Source organism: Takifugu flavidus, chromosome 1 (genome assembly GCF_003711565.1).
Source record: "Takifugu flavidus isolate HTHZ2018 chromosome 1, ASM371156v2, whole genome shotgun sequence".
Taxonomy (NCBI): domain Eukaryota; kingdom Metazoa; phylum Chordata; class Actinopteri; order Tetraodontiformes; family Tetraodontidae; genus Takifugu; species Takifugu flavidus.
The window spans coordinates 19,894,028-19,915,456 of NC_079520.1; the positions used below are offsets into that span (position 1 = coordinate 19,894,028).

General features: G+C 38.5%; 1 protein-coding gene across 3 annotated transcripts in view; it reads left to right on the top strand.

Annotated features, from left to right (window-relative positions):
- LOC130539060 (zinc transporter ZIP11-like) overlaps positions 1–21,429 on the top strand; it is a 79,785-nt gene that overhangs the window by 11,588 nt on the left and 46,768 nt on the right. For all 3 annotated transcript variants that reach the window (XM_057057149.1, XM_057057158.1, XM_057057167.1), the window contains exon 4: positions 56–214. In XM_057057149.1, the coding sequence (XP_056913129.1) occupies positions 56–214 (159 nt within the window). The remainder of the gene's footprint in view (positions 1–55; positions 215–21,429) is intronic.

The following is a 21,429-nucleotide window of genomic DNA, read 5'->3' on the forward strand; positions in this document are numbered from 1 at the left end:
TGGTTTTATGTCTTAAAGAATTAAATTAATCAATCTTTTTTCATTTGTTTCACAGGTAATGTTGGCTGCTTCTTACTGGTCATTATTGGCTCCTGCAATCGACATGGCAGAGGATTCTGGGAAGTACGGTTCATTTGCATTCCTTCCTGTGGCTGTGGGATTCTCACTCGGGGCAGCTTTTGTTTACTTTGCAGACCTTGCAATGCCTCTATTGGTAAGAAACTCTCACTTGTAGTATATTTTATCTATGTTGTAGATTAGTGTCTCTGGGTTGTAAATGTTGTTGGAACATTGATATCTGCACCCCCCCCCTCCAAAAAAGAAAACTAGCTGAGCAATAAGAATAGAAGTAAACATATCTCCCTGTATCACAATAGTAATAGATTAATATGTAACCAGTATTTTTAAATACATTATTAGTACTAAAAAAAAACTGAGCCTGGAACACAGGTTTGTCAAATTTTTGCACCATACTTATGGACATTTTAGAGTCAATTTAGATGGCAAGTTAAGGCATGACATCATATTGATATGGTGCCTAACACATTTAATTAATTCTATTCACACATGATATAAACATTCAGACTAACAGTACTGTAATGATTTAAAGCTGGGCCATTTCTTTATTCCATAAGAAATTGTTGAGCATTTATGCTTTTCTTAGCAGAACAGAAGTCACATGTGGTCCACTCTATTGTCTTATACTGAAGGATGATGTGATGATTTACTATCTACATGATAAATGTATGTAAAACTCTTGAATACTTTTCAACTTGAAAAACAAAACCTTCAGCAGATGCAGAGCTGAACATAACCAAGCCATGCATATTAAAAAGAGGATAAAAACATGTTCACATGTTTTGACAGCAACCCTTTTAATGCACTGAGGTGATATGGAACAAATGTGAGCTGACCTTTTTTCAATTATTGGCCTTTTTAGAAATCATCGCATCATGCATATTGAAGGCAAAATGATTGCCTCTTGCACTACTTCCCTCTCATTAATATACACATACAGTGTTATGAAGTGGAGCTTTCACAGAAGGATTCCTTTAGAATGTGGCAAAGCCCATGGTGTTAAAATATTTTTATATTCTGATGGTGGAGCATTTTATCATACAAAGGTTGGTCAAAATTTGCTGGATTGCATCCTCAGGGAGGTTTGGAGTTAGATTTGGTTTAGACTCAGCATCAAAAGGTATGTGCTTTATTATAGCCTTTATGATTACATTTCCGATTAGTTTATTCCAACTGACTAATAGGATATTTACTTTAATTAGTGTTTAAATTAAGTTCATAAAAGGTTGCCAATGTTAAATCATTTGATAAATCACTTAAGTACAACATCAACCTCATAGCACTCACCGTCTTTAGCAGTTTTTGATGGTCTCTGAGGCTCCGACACAAGCATAATAGAACAAGGGTGTGTTGATGCAGAGAGCTGCCTGAAGCCTCTGAAGTCACACCAGGATTGCAGCAAATTACATATGCAGGAGCGGCTGACACATTATGGTCAACCAGTCTCAAGATGACGCACAAACAAAGACTCATGAAAGTGGAGGATGATGCATCCTACCCAAATAAGCAAGCTTTTGTACATCAAACATTGATTTTCTCATTACATTTTTATTTGTAAAACCATTTCAGATTTATATGTCGAGTAATAGTGAATATTGACATGTATTGTCAAGCATCGCAGATGGTGTTCATGTTTTCAAATGAAAGAAATTGCACCTAAAAGAATATTCTATACAAAATGTACGGGCAGGGAAGCCATCACGATTGGGTGAAGTAGACCATGAGAAGTGGTCTGTTACAAACCAACACAGACACAAAGCATTATAGTGCTTTTTTATGACAGAAACACCCTGATCAGCTTAATTCCAACCATTAGGGGCAGTCTTGAAGGAAATGTTATATTGGAAATAATTAAATGTGTGGTCCCCTTCTTGACCTGATGTCATTCATGCACCAGTTCAGTCTGTACACCCTCTCAGAACTTTGAAGCAGAGGCAACGTTCTGCCTCTCATCGGAGGCCAATTACAGTATAAAGTGGATAAAGTTATATGCAGTTATCATGACATTCCCTGGTTTTAAGCTTTATAGATAATCTTCAAGACATGATGATCACATAATAGCATTGAGAGTTTCAAGATCTATTTGGTGCTTCTATATTAAGTGACACAATAGGTACCTCTTTATCTTCACTTTTCTGGAGACTGTAAATGTTAAAACAAAATAAGAAAATTTTCAACATAATGCACCAAAAATGCATACCAGTAGTACAGACACAACTGAATTAAGCTCCAACTGTCATGTACTGCATTTGGTCAAGTTTAAAATTGGTTTTTAAATGGCAACCTGTTTTTATAGACACAGACCGGGCTTTGAAATTGCCCTATGTCCAATTGTGTGACTAATGTTTGCACGTTTTTATGAAATTGTGATGTGTGTAGTTTTAATGCCTCTTGCATAATGCCTTCTGTATAGGTACTTGTCACTCCTTTACACAGGATCAGGAGTGGCTTCATGCATTATTTTTATCCTTGGTAGGATGCAGTGTAAACAAAATATTAGCTTTGATTTCCCTCATCTTTCACTCTCATCACTTAGCAAGCACCTGCTGCATTTTTCTTCTCTGTTTTCATCTACTTTATTCTTTTATCTCCTTCCCATCAGGCTCTGCCTCTTGTTTTCTTTCTTTCACTACGGCCTTTTCTTTATCTGATACCATGGCGACAGACGTGAAGACGTCATTTTGCAATAATAGCTTACATGAAATCATGAGTGGACACAGGGGGTCTCCATGCACACACACATCAGGGGTTAGGGCAGGGTGGGGAAATCAATGTTTGGACAGCTGCTGGTACTATCGTTACCATCTCTTCATCAAACACTGCAAGTGAGTGCGGAATGATTTAAGGGAAAGGCAGGCAGGACAGAGACGGAGAGCTGGGGTGAACTGGAACAGATAAAATGGGATGGAATGAGTCAAAAGATTGATAGTCAAATCGAGCAGCATTAAAGCACAAAACACATGGGAAGTAGAAACAGTTCTAGATATATGCTTCTTTCTCAATTGTGTCATCATATCAGTTATATTGAAATACTTAAAATGTCTTAGACATTTGCTTTGGGAAAGTGCATTGCAGATGGGCCAGTATTTGGGAGCAAGTAAGGAGTTAAAGTCACTCCACGAGCCACAGCCACTGAACAGGTATATTTTAAAGTGTTCACTTTTTTGTTCCATTTGGTAAATAAATAGTTTAAGGATGCAAAATTATGAATTTTTGAGCTTATACCAACAACCGATAATTACCTGCCTCTGGAGGATAATTCTGATACAATTGCCGATAATAATTTGATCACATTTTATCACATTTGATCACATTTTAGATAGAAAACAACTTTATTCCTCTTAAAACATTTATAGGCTACAGCTGTTGTGAACTTTATTGAATCCATTCTCCATAATCCTTCCACACGTAAAATCTTCAGTTGACCAATAAAACAAGTTGCATTAAAACCTTTTTTTAACCAATTAAAAATGGTTAATGCTATTAAATGTCGTCAACACATAACATGGTTGGAGAAAAGAATAATATATAGAATATTGATGTATACTTTTGAAATGTTTCTATTTTTGCAGTTTAGATTTCAGCAGAAGAATGTATTGGACTTTTTAGGCAAATGGAGAAAATATTGAAATTCATGTAATTCATAATTTATCTGTGGCATTGAAAACACAAAAGGTATCGTTAATGGGTTAAAGGTTAAAACCCCTCTGGTCTTACAAGATATGTCACAATGCCTGATGACAACTAACTGAACTAAAGTTAGGTGCGATAACCATTGTAATGTTTAAGGAAGAGAAGGAAAATGGCCTGCTTGCACATTCAAAGATGCTGTGTTTTATGTCCTTGTTAGCAACCACAGTCAATTATTACCCTTATAAAAAAAAGAGTCATATTTATGATCAATTTAGTGCTTTTATGTTGATTTGGCCATTAAAGTCTAGGAGAAAAACATCCTGAATTAAAGCTGCTGCTGCTTCAAATGTTTGAGGAAGCAACATTATTATTATTCCAAAGCAACATTATCCCAATGATGAATAAATTTCAGAGAGTTCAGCATAGAGAGGAAGTTGTCTGAAATTTAGGGATTCAAATTGAGCAATCTCTTTTTTTTTCTTTTACTCTTCAGGTACTGTCATGACTGCGATGTGTTGTTTGCCACAATCCTGCTTGCTCTTACTTGACTGAAATATATTCTTACATTAGCTCCCCAACCTTGAGCTGGTAGCATCACCATAACGACAAATACTAATCAGGGACAAAGGCAGCACTGGCAGTCTGGGAGCATTGCCCAGTGAAATACAGTATATCACAATATACAAAAAGAGGCTTTGGCCTGATGGTTGTTAATAATGATAGGACAGCAAACACATGACATCTTCACTATTTACTGTCTCTGGTGAAATTTTGGCCTACTAGAATCACCTAACTGGATTGTTTTTTGTCATGGTTACATGGTTTTCTGATCCTCAAACCTTGAGCATTATGCAAGGCAGTTTTCAAATATTTTAATTGCTTCAGTCCCTCTATTCTCCCCATCTGAAGACACTGAAAGATAAACTAAAGATCAGAGTTTTTCTTCAGGTTGTTCACATTGTTTTCACAGGTGTGAAAGTGCCTCTAAACCCTGGCACATAGAAACAAGCGAACTGTGATTGTATGAAAATGTGGCTCTCCTTTGCAAGTAAACCCTTGTGCAGATTGCTTACAGTGTGTGCATATACAGATTATCTAGCCAACCAAAGACAGGAAGTCAGCCAAGGAGAGAACAACAACAGTGCAATTTAAAAAAACAAAACAAACACCAGATAAAGAAACTGTCGGAATAAAATCATTGATTGGTCAAAGCGCTGTTAATTTTGAGAATTACACTCTTGAATGAATAGTGTCTTCATTGCATTCAGTTTTTTTTAATGTTGTTATCTTGCAAGCAACAGGCATTGGTGTTTAGAAAGCTTTAGACCAGGGGCCTAGGTTCGGTGAGTTAGTCAACCCTGATTTTTTATATTTATATATATATATATAAAATCTCTTCCTCGCCCTCCTGGGCGGTGCCTCCTTCCTTCAGACTCAGGTCCTCTACCAGAGGCCTGGGAGTCTGAGGGTTCTGCGCAGAATCTTGGCTGTTCCTAGGACTGCACTCTTCTGAAGAGAGATCTCTGATGTGGTTCCTGGTATCTGTTGGAGCCATCTACTCAGGTTGGGTGTTACTGCCCCTAGTGTCCCGATCACCACTGGGACCACTGTTGCCTTCATGCCCCACATTCTCTCTATCTCCTCCTTCAGCCCTTGGTACTTCTCCAGCTTCTTGTGTTCCTTCTTCCTGATGTTGCTATCACTCGGGATTGCTACATCTATCACCACCACTGTCTTATGGTGTTTATCCACCACCAGTATGTCAGGCTGGTTGGCCACCACCATCTTGTCAGTCTGGATCTGGAAGTCCCACAGGATCTTGGCCTGCTTGTTCTCCACCACTTTCGGGGGTGTCTCCCACCTGGACCCTCGGACCTCCAGTCCATACTTAGTGCAGATGTTCCTGTATACTATGCCAGCCACCTGGTTATGCCGCTCCATGTATGCCTTGCCTGCTAACATCTTGCACCCTGCTGTAATGTGCTCGACTGTCTTAGGGGCATCTCCACACAGTCTACACCTGGGGTCTTGTCTGGTATGGTAGACCCTGGCCTCTATTGCTCTGGTGCTCAGGGCCTGTTCTTGTGCAGCCATGATTAGTGCCTCTGTGCTGTCTTTCAGTCCGGCCTTTGTCAGCCACTGGTATGTTTTGTTGATTCAGCCACTTCCTCAATTTGTCAGTGGTGCATTCATTCATGGGCTTGTCCTTCCATGATAGCCCCTCAGGTTCCTCCTCCTTGGTGGGCTTTTGTTGCCTGAGGCATTCACTCAGTCAGTGGGGGCCATCTTCTTGATGTACTCTTGGAGGCATGTTGTTTCCTCCTGGACAGTAGTTCGGACACTTACTAGTTCTCGGCCCCCTTCCTTTGGCTTTGTGCACAGCCTCAGGACACTGGACTTAGGGTGAAACCCTCCGTGCATGGTGAGGAGCTTCCTTGTCTTGATGTCAGGGGCTTGTATCTCTTCCAGTGGCCAGGGTATTACGCATATATGCCTACATATATCGGTATGAGCGGAACGTTAACTGATAGGATCGGACGTCGCCTGGGTCAACAAGGTCTGCGTCAGGGGTCAGGGAACCAGGGCCGCCTGATGTCAAATTGGCTACTGGAACAAGGCATTCATGGAGCAGGGCAGAGAACCTGGTACTCTATTAATTTAAGTTATATATAGTTATATATATATATATATAGTTATATATAGTTATATATATATATATATATATATATATATATATATATATATATTATATATATATATATAGTTTGAATAAACAGGAGCAGTGATGAAAGCCTAACTATGCTTTCAGATGACTTCCCCTGTCACTGCTAATCTATTTTAGCAACCAGATTTGACTAATAAAATCAGTATGATTTTTAATACATGCTATATCAGCTGTGGAGATACCTGGTAGACAGCAAACATTGACCAGCCTCCCTGACTCCTCTAAAGGCCCCTCATTCCTCTGTGGTTGTCTCCTGACCCAGGCTGACTGACCTCAGTGATTCCTTTGGATTAATAGAGACAGTTTGTTAGCAGACATGCAGTTGACTTTTTATGAATTATCTCATCCCATTCCGGTTTATTTTCCCATTTTTTTTTACCTCTTCTATTCTGGACACATCAATCACTTTTTCTTTTTGGCCACCGGACTTATAACATTACAGGTGTATCTTAGCAACGCTGACAGTGCTTTCTTTTTGTCAAGAGATCTACATTCTCATGGCAAAAGCGATGCAGCAACATAATGCTTTCTCATTGGTCAATAAGAAGCTCATTACATGCAAGTGGAGTCAGCAGCGACAGTCTGCAATTTGCTCTGTTTAATTAGAATAAAAATCACCCAATGGGTATTTTTAAAGCATATTTTAGTGTCCCATAATGGGGCAATTCTTTTTTTTCTCCAATTAATACTCACTAACTCAATCAGCAATTTTCTGTCACACAAGCTCTCGCTCTTTTGCTACTGCTTTAGTATTGCTTTTTTAATGTGTGTGTGTGTGTCTGTGTGTACATGCGCACACGTGTAAAAATATACCTACTTTCTTCATATGTGGTGATTAACACTTCAGACTTGCTAGAAGTAGGAGGATTGAGGTTTTATTTCACCTGTTGCCACAGAGAATCATATCAGTGTTCCATTGATGAGGCTTTTTATATCCTCATGCAAAAGCTTAACTCAGTGTAACCTTGACACAGAATTGGAATGGACTCCTACCCCTTGTTCTGAAACTGAAAACTCAGAAAACCCAGAGTTGGACATCCTAGAGATCAGTTGACTTGTTAAACCTGCTTTCTGAAGCAGGTCCCCAGAAGGGGTGGGAGCTTACAAGTTATACTCTCTCCTTTTTCAATATGTCTTCGTATGTAATTATATCAGAAGTGGTTAACATTTTAAAGGTTATTTCCTGCACATCAAAGCTCTCTGGAAGACATACCTACAAAGGCATAAGAGAAAGAAATGGCTGTTTTTTGTCAGGGTCACAGTGGGAGCTCTGAGCAGATGCGACCTCATTACATTTTCTCTTGCGCCTGCAGTCAAACAGGCTTCATCTTTGTCCCATTCTTGTTCTGAAACTAAAATTGTGTTTTGTCTTATATTTTCACCTCAGAGTTCAGCTATTTTTGTGACAAGAATTAATTTATCACTGATTTGACTGCATGATGGGATAAAATGGAAATTAGCCTTGTGCTTGTTCACTGTGCCCTGGTGTCCCTGCCTAATGAATATAATGTGATTGCAACACAAATGCTCCATTATTTTTCACCACATAGTTGCAAAAAAAAAAAAGACAGATAGACAGATCTGAACTTGCAGCAATCTCAAAAACTGTCATTGTTACATGTAGCCATATTTCATTTTAATTAAACTTTTGCTGAACTCTACACTCTTGGGGTCTTTGGCCATCCAAGGTGTTATTGAACCTCAAAACTAATTAATGAAATTAATAAATTAAACAAAAACCAAAAAGTAAATTTGGTTTGCGGTTGCTCTTCATTAAACACACCACGAGGCAACAATATGGCATCAGGGGTACTCTATAATATACTGCATGATTTGTCACGCCCGATGATGTGACATCCTGTCTTTGTGAAATTAAATGTTGGGTGTTTGGTACAAATATTATTTTACACTCATCAATACTAAAAACTTTTCTAAAGGACAGGGCAGCAAATTGAGAAGAAACCCCAACCCTTTGTGAGGTGAATATCCTGAATTAGGATGATTACCATTGAAAGGACAGAAAAAGCATTACCGGTAATTAGATTGAGACCACTAAGTGAGCATTGCTCTTATTCCAGGAAAAATTGTGATTTTGACACACACAAAAAGTAAGACTTGAAGTAGGGCCACTCCTTTTGGGACAGAATGGAGTGCTTTCAAGCTTTGGTTGCCATGGACCTTCAGGGACATATCCAGAAAATATGTGAACTAAAACTTTGGCTGTTTCCGCCCAAGGTGTCTTATGTGTATAATTATCTCTGTTTTGCCTCCTCTCCTTATGTGCACATACCCAGTGCTGGAGAAGAAGTAGACCTTGCCTGAAATAAAAATAATTTAGACAGACCTGCTTTTGGTTTCTCTCATAATTCTCTTACGATCTAGTTCTCTGCTCCAGTGTTTGTCCGTATACCGTAATATTGTTAATTTAGATAGAAACTTAAAATCCATTTACAAAATGTCTTTGTTCTATCCATCTAACTGCAGAGTTAGGGTTATGGTTAGTGTTGATTGTATCTAACAGTTACACAAACAGATAATATGGACCTGGTTTTATTGCTGTCTCTATTGCTGCCGAAAAGCAACAAATAAAGACTTGGCTTGGTACAGAATGAAAGAAGATCACATTAAATCGCACCAGTTTCTTTTTATGATGATACATACAGTTTTAGGCAACTGTTCATTTAGAGACAAAAGTGTTGTTCCATGATGTACAATATCTTGGGCTACGTATTGGAACAAGTGTAAAGTGTTATGTTGATAAAATCATTTAATAGCAAATATTCATTATAACTATTGTGGTTGAAATGCATAAATGTCTAGCGGAGAGTTCACTGGCCTGTTAAAAGAAAACCCAATTCTAAGCCCACCCAGTGGTTTTAACTTGAATTTTGGACGTGTACATTTCCTGGAAGAATACGGGATTTAGTTACATACAGCTGCAGATACACAGGTAGAGAAGCTCCTTGAAAGCTCTCATTGTACTTTGTTGCATGTATTTATGAGGGTTTGCACCCTTTTCTGTTCAGGGAAATGTACATTCAGTCATTTTTACATTTGCCTACATTACTGTGTACCCATCTCTGCTAAGTTCATGTGTGTTTACTATTTGTAGGAGGTATAAAGGTTATGGGAAAACACTTAAACACACGCTAATTCAATGTATAATATTTTTTTTGAAATTTCTATTGTTTGTGCAGTTAAAACCTGTTCATATAATGCCAGTGGAAGAGAAAATGTTAAGGCTGCAGAGTTGCACAAATGAGTTTTTAGGGTCTGGATGCTTTATACGCTTGTTCATAAAATAAAAGAACAGAAAACACTGCATTCTTTATTCTATTCAATGATGGAGTCTCAAGCCTTTTTAAAACTATTTGAAATGTCTTCTTCCTGATCAGGTTAGGTTACTCCAACATTTCCATCGACACATTTCATGTCTAATTTAAAGTGTTTTGCCTTCGCTGTATCTTAATTGATAAACCTCTAGGACTACTTATGTTTTTAATTTAATCCAGTTAATTCCAAACTTTGCCTGTATATCTAGATAGTGATCTCTGAAATTTTTAGCTTCACAAACAGTTTTGGTAAAAAGAGTGTGTCTACTATGTATGTATGTGGAATTTTTTTCTGTGCATTCTGTTAGATTTTAACATCAGGTACTGGATGCTGCTTAAAATGCTTTCGCACAGTTTCAAACTATCTCAAGTATGCATTCATACACAAAGCTGCTTCGTAGAAAAACAACTGCAGGCTTGATTCTGGCTTTTGAAAACAGAAGCTATCTGGTCCATGTAGCATCTCCAGATGCAAAATCTCCCAACTTACACACATAATCATTGTGCGAGATGTAATAGGCTACCATATAAAGGTTTTCTGAGCATCAGGTGGTTCCCTGCTCAATTTTTTGGAACCTGTTCTGTGAAGCTGAATCCCAGCCCAGTCCTTGACATGTCAAAATGTAGCTTTGACTGGAATTTGACACAGTGACCTTGTGCCCGCTCTGATAATCATACCCTAGATCAGGGGTGGCCAATCAGTCAGAGCCTAAGAGCCACATTTTTTACTGTGTTACCGCAACAAGCCACATCATACACATGGGCACACATGAACGTCACCTCATCCCTTCCTCACACACACAGACCTCTGCTTAGCTAGATTTATTGTAAATGTCACACACCAACATGATAATGACAGAATTTGACTTCTACAGACCACGGGCCAGTCGTTTTCAACATTGTGTGCACTGTCTCACACACACAAACTCTCAATTCAACTAAGTCCACAAACAAAAATATAATAATTAAAATATATATTTTTTCGCTTACTATGTATGTTGCTTAGTGGGACTTCTGGCATTCCTTGCTTTGAACACATGTTCTTTGATTTCACGTGTTTTGGGGTAGAAAGGAGACTCGCAGACGTATGTTGACCCAAATATTGACAGTATCTTAAGCGCAGCCCGTTTGACATTGGGGTATTTTTCCATTGGAACACTTGGAACTCATGGGCCCTTCCCTTAAAGCAGGTTTCAGTTGGTCCTCCTCACAAAGATCGATAATCTCCAACTCAGCTGCAGCCTTATCTGTGACTAGCGGGGCTTTCCAACAGTGCATCTCCACATTAAAAGGGGCAACGAGGAATGCAATCTGTGGCCTTTTCAGTTGTAGATCACGGAACCGAGTCACAAAGCTTTCGTGCAGGTTTTCTCGTTTGGCTGTGCATTTTTTCCCTGCCATTTTGAAGGCGAACTTGACACTAATTGTTTACTCACAAGATCTTGTCCCTACTGAGAAACTTTGCGGTATTTTCATCTAACGCACATGCGCTTTTGGCGAAAGTACCGTATTGAACTCAAGCGAAGCGAACACGCACATTAAAAAAACACAAACCCAAACTTCGATTTGAACGTTAGAGCCGCATGGAAACCAGGCAAAGAGCCGCATTCGGCTCGGGAGCCGCGGGTTGGCCAGGCCTGCCCTAGATCATCATGATCATCTCAAGATGTCTCGGCTGTCAATCAATCAATAGATGGATTTGTATGAATTTAAACATTATACATCTATTCGTTTTCTACCACACATCCCTTAGCATAGGTATCCCTGCTATGTAAGGGTGAGTTGCAGGGTACATTTAAACTTCATTCTCAAAATAAATTCTGTTGTAGGAGCAAACAATTTTGCTGGGTCAAATGTTGTGCTAGTAAACTTGTCAACATGAGCTAATTTTTATTTTTTGATCACATTGTGAGGATATTCCCCTGTTGTTGGAACTGACTTATTTAGGTTACTTTTATACCTTTCTTTTTATGAAAAGAAACTAGGTGAAAGCAAAACTGGCTTAAGTTTACAACTGACTGACAGCTGAATGGTTATTCTTTCAAGGTGAAGGAAGGGTGGATGTAAATAAAATGCCATTAGCTGACAGCAATGTCAGCTAATCATGATATTTTAAGCATAATCCTGTGATTTCAGTTCCCTGATGTCCAAACACAGTTTTTTTTTGTTTTTTTTTTTGGACGGACTTGAATTTAACTTTACATATCGTACATGAAGTTTCTAAACATACTTTTTATGACAAACTTCAGAGCTGATATTTAATACCATGCTGACTTGGGTTGGCTTTGTATAGCATAAAAGCTATCGTATCTTTCCAGGAGAGAGGCAGGATGAAAACATAATTCCAGAAACATGAATAACCATGTGGTTATTTAAATGTCACTTTGTCAGATGGAATTTTATAAAATTATTATTATTAATCGTAATTAAATATTCTTGTTTATAACCTTAGGGGCAGATGTTGCACATTTTACACCTCTTGAATGCCCCCCACAGTACTCAGTGCCAGTGCTGCCATTTGCTCTGGGTTGAGTGAAAAAGAATGACTCCTCAATCAGTTCTCCTTTGAATTGGATCTAATTAGCATGTTATTTCCTGTGGCAGCAACTAATTTTGCAGTCACTGACTCCGACTGCCCACTGTGAGCTGATTATTGAATCACTCTGCTCTCAACAATAAGTACGCTGCTCCATTTCCTTCCCACTAGATTACATTTTTGCTGTCAATCATGTCCTCATTTGATGTGTAAAGACTTAAACTTTATTGTAGCTGAAGCTTCAATTTCTTTTCTGAAAGGCTTGAAGTTTTTGTAGAAATTAATCTGATTATTATTTTTGTTTTCAATCAAGGTTCCATTTAATCACAATAGATTAAAACAAATTAGATTGAGAATAAAAATAAAACTCAATTATAGCTTTAAAGAATTAGTTAGTTCTCTCTGAGAATCCCCCCCCCCCCCCCCCCCCCATCTCATTAACTAGGGAATTACTTTTCTGGAATTCTCAGAAGTAGTCCTTAAAAAGGTCAGACTCAGAGTATTGCACTTTTTAAGAGCATTCTGACATGTCGGGTGTCTTGAATCCTTTGGTTGTGGAATGGATGTGTTATTGAAAATGATACCAGCCAATGACTTGATCTCATTTCAAAGACACCTTCCTCATTTGCATATCTTCAATATGATCAAGGAAAGAATAATTGGAACTTGTACTTGGTAGTGTAGAGCTGTATGTTTGAATTTTATTCACATTGGTCTCAATTGCAAATTGGCTTGATTGTATTTAAATTGCTTTGGACAAAACTATCTGCAAAGTTACTTCAATGTAATTGCTACATTATGATAAAAATGCCCCGGTTTTGTGGTTGTTTTTTTTATAATTTACATTAAAAACTGTTGATATATTATGTCTTTCAGTGTGTTAGTCTGAAATTGTTACAACAAATCAAATCAAATCAATCTTTAGTTATATAGCGTCTGTTACAGTCGAAATTGTTTCTAGGTGCTTTACAGAATCCCAGGACCTAACCCCCAACTAGCAACAGTGGCAAGAAAAAACTCCCCTTTAACAGGAAGGCGTTGAGCAGGACCAAGCTCATGTAGGAGGACCCTCCTGCTGATGACTGGCTGGATAGAGAGAGAGGAGAAGGGGGAGAACAGGTAGAAGAGAGAATAGGCAGAGATCATGGAAATACATTAATTATAACAAAGTGCTGGTGTAGGAGTTAAGTCGATCAGCAGGGTCGGAGGTCAGCAGGTCAGCATACAGCTATGAAGGCGGCTTGCCAGGTGATCATGTTTCTGGACCCAACCACCCTCAGCCTATAGCAGCATAACTAAGAACCTAATCATTAGACGACCCTCTAAATATGATAATTATGTCTAGGATAGTAACTGGAACTACAGAATTACTGATAATAAGCTTTTTCAAAGAGGAAGGTTTCAAGTCTAATCTTAAAAGTAGAGATGGAGTCAGCCTCCCGTACCTGGACAGGGAGCTGGTTCCACAGCAGGGGGGGGCTGGTAGCTAAATGCTCAGCACCCAATTCTACCCTTAGAGACTCTGGGGACCACAAGTAAACCGGCATTCTGAGAGTGGCGTGGTCTATTGGGATAATAAGGCATCACTAACTCCTCCAGGTAGGATGGAGCTAGGACTCTGAGGACCTTGTGGGTCAGAAGAAGATTTTTTAAAATTATTGTAAATTTAATGGGCAGCCAATGAAGAGATGCCAGTACAGGAGTTATGTGATTTCTTTTGTCAATACCTGTCAGAACTCTGGCTGCGGCATTGCGGATCACCTGGAGGCTTCTTAAACAGATGTTTGGACACCCTGATAATAAAGAATTACAATAGTCCAGACTGGAAGTAACAAATGCATGGACTAACTTTTCAGCATCATGCCGCGTCAGTAGTTTCCTGATCTTTGGGATGTTCCTCAAGTGAAAAAAGGCACTTCTAGAGACTAATTTAATGTGTGAGTTGAAGGAGAGATTTTGGTCAAAAGTTACTCCAAGATTCCTCACAGAGAGACTACATGCTAAGGAGATACCATCTAGAGTGATCATGTGATCTAATCTATCCCTGAGAGGTTCAGGACCAAACACTGTGACCTCAGTTTTTGCTAAATTAAGGAGAATGAAATTAGAATACATCCAAGACTTTATGTCTTTAAGACTGGTCTGAAGCTTCACTAACTGCTCTGTCTCCTCTGGTTTCATGATAAATATAGCTGAGTGTCATCAGCAAAACAATGAATATGTATTCCATGCTACATGAGGTATAAAGCCCAAGAATTTGCTTTTATGTCAAACTGTCTGTTAAATGCAAATTAGGACAATGAATACTTGTGCATTGTATTTGAAATCGGTATGTAATTACACTCAAATTAATTCCCTTTCACGAGGTGCTTAAGCATCTAATTACATTTGACAGGAAATTGAAAATAAGTAACTTGATGCAGAAGGCTCTGGGTTCTTTGTGGGAAGTTGGCATCACTTAATGACCTGGAAGTGATTTATAATCTTTGTCATCTTCAAAGCTAAAATATCACATGAATAAGTCCATCCATGCATGAAAAACTCCTGCAAGCTGAGATGGGGAAACTCACTGTCTTGTGTAAAGACAGATGCCAACTCAAATTAGCACACATGCCACTGCTTAGCAATAAGGTATGAAGACACTCCTGTTTTCATTGTTTTTAAATGTATCCAGGTTGAGTTCAATATTAACTCTAGACATTTTAGAAATGGCTATTTTTGTTAACCAAACAATTTGATAATCAATTTCATCATCGTAGCAAATAGATGCTATAAGAACCAGGTAAAAAATCTCCATAATGCTTGGTGGCAGTAGCTATTTTATTTTTTTTATTTTATTTTATTTATTTATTTATTTATTTATTTATTTATTCATGTTTACTTTAGTACTGCTAAGATATGAAGACCCTCTTCTATCTATGCAAAACTTAAGAGCTATTATGTTTCTCCCACATCCCCAGGAAGTCCAAAAGTACCACAAAATGGCCACAGATGGTTTAAGGCCTGCTGAAGTCTGCCATGTGTCTTGTCCATCTGTAACCTTCTGTTCCTTGAATTAATTGGAAATTGGAGAAAAAAAAATATTAAAGGTGATAACTCTTGAAATGTTTACTGTGAAAGAAAAGAAAGACTCTCTGGTGTCGAAACTACACAAGAACAGTAGGTTAAATAGAGGTTTACAAAGACTACAGCTCCCATGTGTTTTAGAAAGAAGGATTGTTTCAGTAACCATTACCACATTACATGGTGGTGAGTCTCACTTTGGCTACTTTGCAATTTGTATCACACCTATAGCTCCAACATGTTTACCTTCATGAGTCGTAATGGGTAATCTTGAAAATATGTTCATGTCCATTCGTCATCATTTCTGTACACCAGGCACCTAAGAGTAAATTTGTGCCGTGTCTGTTTCGTGTTGTGACATTGTGCTGTTATACTCTGGTCTAGACCGGAAGAAGCCTTTTGAATAAGAGGCAAAACGTCTTCAAGATCTAAAATACGTATGTATGTATGTGTTCAAAAAAGGAAAATGGTCCTTGTCAGTGATTATTTAGGTCAATTTTTCCCTTTGTAGATGACATCGGTTGTATCCTATGATGTATTTTTGTGTCTGTGTTTGCATGTGTGTATTGAGGTTGCAGTGATTTGCCAGTGTTTAGATCCTGACAGTCTTTGCAGGTAGCACTGACCCATTAGAGCCCCATGATCCATTTAGCCAGCAGCGGTTCTCCACTTCATTTATTCACCTCATTGACATGCAGCCCATGATCCATGCTGAATATCACATGAAAAGACGCATGCGTGCGTGCATGCGTACATGTTTGTGTGTGTGTGCGTGCGTGCCTGCATGTGTGTATGTAGGGCTAGTGTTTTTCCAAACATGCTGCCCGTACCATTAAATAATAATTTCCCTTTGAAATGTCATCTTCCAAACTCAGTGGCCCCAAGCAGGCTTGTGTGCATGCATGTGTGTGGGTACTGATAGCATTTACCTAACCCAGGATACAATTTTACTCTTAACACATTACCATAGCTATCGCATGGTAACGTATTATCGCTTGTGCTGATTTTTTTTTAAAAGTCCTGCAATTTAACTGTAAAAAAAATGAAAATGAAGCTGAGAGAAAACATCCAAGGAGATTGCAGAAATGACTAAAAATGGGTCCAATGCATCATTAAGGATAGGAAGGATAGTGGGGCAGTATTGCCTTTGGAATGTGGTCGGCCTACGATTCCTTAAACATTTGGCCAAATCAAATCATACAAAAACAATAGCAGAACCATGACCTATGTTTAATAGTGAAAATAAGAGCATTTTGCACATCAACAATGCAAAGACAACTCAACGGATTGTGACTGAGCAGCTGTGTAGCCTTAAGAAAACCACTAATCAATGAGGCTAATTGGGGAAAAAAGCAATGGAAGAAGGGCATGTGCTCTGAAGTGTCCAAAGTTACCCTGTTCCAGAGTGATGGGTGCATCAGCGTAAGAGGGAAGGCAGATGAAATGGGGTTGCTGCAGTTGGTCATGTCAATGTTGACCAACAGTATGTGCCCAATGAATGAGATCAGCTGACTACCTGAACATACTGAATGACCAGGTTATTCCTTCAATGGATTTTTTCTTCCATGGATATTAATATAATATATTCTGGGATGACAATGCCATGATTCAACAGGCTCAAATTATGAAAGAGTGGTTTAGGGTACCACAGAGTCCACCAGATCCTGGTAGTAATGCAATGATGGATGTAAATAAATCTTTAAACATTGCAGAAATTTATCGAAACAATAAGGCAGCAGATGCAGACAGACCTTTTTTTTTGGATGGTGACATCCAGGACTTTTCCTACAGCTGGGTGTCTAGCTGACCTGAACAATCCAGCCAACCTGAACAGTTGGAGGGGGAAAAAGCTTTAGTGAGAGGTAACTAAGAACCCAAAGATCAAAGGTTGGCTGGACATCCAGCTGTAGGAAGAGACCTGGTTGACCCAAATGTCTTTCATACGAGAATAATGGAGACCACCGAGCTCTTAGGAGCAATAAATAAAGTAGATTTTGTTTTCCTAGCCTTGTCCAGATCTGTGTCTTGCTAAAGATCTGTCTCTGAGCTATTCAGGCAGTTCTTTTGACCTCAAGGATCTCTTTTTTTGGCTTTGAAGCCTGACGAGTTTTCAGGCTTTATTTAGACAGGTGTAAGCCTTAACAATCAGGTCCAATCCATTTAATTGTACGCAGACAGACTCAGTTTAAGTTGTAGAGCCATGTCAATGCAAGTGTGACAGCTAAGATTTTGAATTTTGATTCTGAATTTCTGTTTTTATTAATTTGCAAAATAAAATGAATTCTGGGTTATCCTTGTGCAGTACTGAGTCTAAATTGATCGGGATTTTTTTTTTTTGACATGAGTTTGCCATAAGAAATGTAAGATTGTTTCCAAACACACTGTATATGCCACAGCCTGTTCCTCCACAAACTGCAGGGCACTTCTTCCCTGTGGTAGACTATAATATCATGTCTGTGTCCTCATTAAGATGCACTCAGTGGATGCTGTTAGGGGGTACTCTTTAGGGTAAGGCAAGATGAAATCCGGCCTGTCCTTCAGGCCTCTTCACTTGCAGAATACTTGCCGCATGCCCTTTTCGGCACCTAGTTATCTTTAATCAGACAACATGTTAGCTGAGTGTCTCAGCCATGTCATCAGAGAGCCTTTAAGAGGCTTCCATTCCAAGACCAGAGATGATACATGGAAATTAGAAGATAGAACGTGTGCAGTGATTTAGCTTCTCAGTTTTAGTCTTTTGAGTTTAGCAATGTCAGACATTTGGGATCTGAAATGTTTGTAGCTCCAGCTCAGTGGTAATTGGGTAAATGGGTGGAGGGTGGCACAACAAGCCAAAACACAAAATGACATCAGCATTACAGGCATTGCAGGCTGCAGATCTGTTTTTAAAATGAGAATATACGAGCTGAACTACCTCTGTCAGTAATATAAATAATTTAAATTAACATTATTCCTTAATGTCTGGTTCCCAATTGGGGCCATTTTTGATCACTTCAAATCAGTTTCTTAAATATAACTCCTTTAAGTTGTTTAAGAAATAAAAGGGCATTGCTGAGTTATTAATAATAAATGTAGAGCAATTTAAACTGTGATCCACACACTGTTTTGAAGTATGAATTGAAAATTATATTGTTGTAAAAATATTCAGTCAATCAAAGTTCATTTTAGCCTTTACATTAAATTCTTGCCTTCAAAACCGAATCAAAGATATCAATGTCCATGGTTTGGTATTTGTTTGGTGGTCCACTTCATACGTGAGTGTGTTCCCTGGCATCACATAACAACAGTATTACACCTATTTTTCAGGTCAGGTATTGATTATTGTAATACATAACCGTTATTTACCATATAAATGATCACATTAGCTTTGAGGGTGAGATCAAAGAATGCGGCACTCATAAAGATCAGATGCAGATAAAAAGGGCAAACATTCATGTGCTCTCAGCACACCAGCAATCCGCTTTGAAGCAACTAATTCTCTGTATTTATGTCAGTTTTTATAGCGGCCTTGTTTTTAATTTATGTATTCAGCAGAATGCTTTTACTGCCTGAGGCAAAATGAAAAAGTAATTCAACAAAGTATGATGGAAGCCAAAAAAACAATTTTTGCCCTGCTTGAGTACATGATTTCTTTCATAATATTAACATAATTTTATGATTCACCACAGCATATTTCACAAAAATGTGGATCAAGCTGTGTCAGCATGGGATCAGCTCAGAAAACAACCATGGTTGCTAAATTGAGATTGTTGTCATCCTAACAAAATAAACCTCCAACCTAAAGAAAACCAGTTACTTTCTCTTGCCTTCTTCGTCGGAGAGGAAAATGTCATGTACAAACTGTTCCTTTGAGGAATTTAGAAATCACATTCCCCGCCATGAACATAATATTGACTCTTCTTGTGCAGCAAGATTCACCCTTGAGTATCTCAGGCAGAGCAGGCTTGGCACAGAGGGGGCAGATGAATGAATTGAATGTTGTTAGTAATTTCTCTAATCAATGACTTATTTATATTTTTATATGCTCCTATGTAAAACAAAAGGGTTGCTTATTCTTTGAAAGTAGGTACAATAGGAATACATGGAAGAATGGAAAGCTTAATGTTCATTGGTTTTGTGCAATTTGTAACTATGAAGGAGGGCTCCTTATGATCATTGATTGAGCTGCTAAGTAATAATACAAATCAGAAAGTCCTCATTCACAAGGCTTCAGGCAGAGGACTTTTATTTTGTTTTCTTCTACCTATCTTTACCTGCCAAAAAAATTGTTATTAAACTATTAGATTTTTTAAAGAAAGGACATGAAAAGGAAGAGTCCATAATAAATATAAAAACCAAGAGAGTACTTTAAAAAAAAATACAGTTTACCCTGCCTATTAATGAAATAGGCAGACCTTATTCAGCAGTGGATCATAAATTAGAGACAATTATTATTATTAGTTTGTATACGCACACAAACACACACTAGGCATAACATCTGTGGCTAAATTGAGAGATGTGATAATACTCTTCATGTTGTGTAACTTTTTTTTTTCTTGACTGCTATGTCCCTGTATCGGGGGGAGGGTGGTAGATCCTGTCCCAGTTGCATATGGGCAAAGGCGAGGTGCACCCCTGAATGAGTCGCCAGCACATCCAGAGCCCTATGTAAACACTTAGGGGTTCAGTTCCTTGCTCAAGGGCACTTTGTCAGTGAAGGTGAAGGTGTCCTGCCACCTCCCCCAAATACCAGAACACCTTCCATCTTTTGTCCGTACTGGGACTTTAACTGGGTACTGTCCGCTTCTCGACCCAGTCCTCAACAGACTGAGCTACTGGTAGAATGTTTACCTTCTAACCTGATATAGCACCATAGGTCTTTAATAAATTAACCAAAGCAGGGAGACATGTCTCATGCTTGGTTAGAAAAGCATTATATCATCAGCATAAAGTGAAATGGTATGTCTGACATTTCCAACTTCTAATCCATTTATCTATGAATTTGAAATTGTTAGAAATGCTGCCTTTAGATATTGAGACAGGGTTGTAATTATACCCATAAATGTGGGACCAAAGTCCCCCCCCCCCCAGAACCCACAATAAAAATCTCCATTCAACACGATTCAAGGCCCTTTCAGGCTGCTGTCTTCCCTTAAAGCCCATATTTATATTCAGGAACTTTGGTAGCCACTCATGCATAAATACCCTATTCATCTGCAGTTTTGGTTTTTGAATCAGGCTACATTCTCTCAATTAGTGACATTTACTTCATAGTCAGATAAAAGAAAGCAGAGCATAGACCTAGGTACACTGCTGCCATACATTAAAAACAACACCATCAGCAGCAAACCAGCAAACAAATGCACCTGCAGGATTGTCAGTTTCAGTCCAGTGGCCTCAAGGATATATCCAGATTAACTGAGCAAATAACTAAACACAGATTCTTCTCTAGAGTATGCACATCAGTCTATGATTCAAAAGTATATGAGAGCATACAAGGTCACACAACAAAACAAAGTGATTAATTTCAATGACTGCAGGGGCCACAACCTTTGATTTCCAAGGCTCATACAAGGTAACATTGTCTAGCAAATAAATGTTTGATGCAGTCTGGTCAGACATTTTACAATATAATTACAGTTTCTCAGATAAAGTTACAATAAACAAAGCCTCATAAGAATATTCATATTAAGCTCATTAATCATTCCAGGCAGCATTCCAGTAATTGGACTAGTCATTCAGGTTCCTGATGAGTATTCCCCTAACTCTGTGCATGCATGTGTGTGTGTGTGTGTGTGTGTGGTGTGTGTGTGTGTGCCTGCGTGCGTGCGTGAGTGCGTGCATGTGCGTGTGTGTGTGCGTTGCACTTCCTTTGATTTCACTGTTCAGTCTTCCTCTTGTTTGTTCTTCAAATCAGCATTTCCAAGTCGAGAGGCTTTCAGCTAAGATTAAAGAGATGAAAGCACTCATGCTTTCTTGCATTCTAAGTACAATTTCTCAGATATTACAAGATAGTATATACATTTTTAAGTACTGTGCATTCATTTGTGAAAACAAAAACATAATATTAAACATAAGAACGC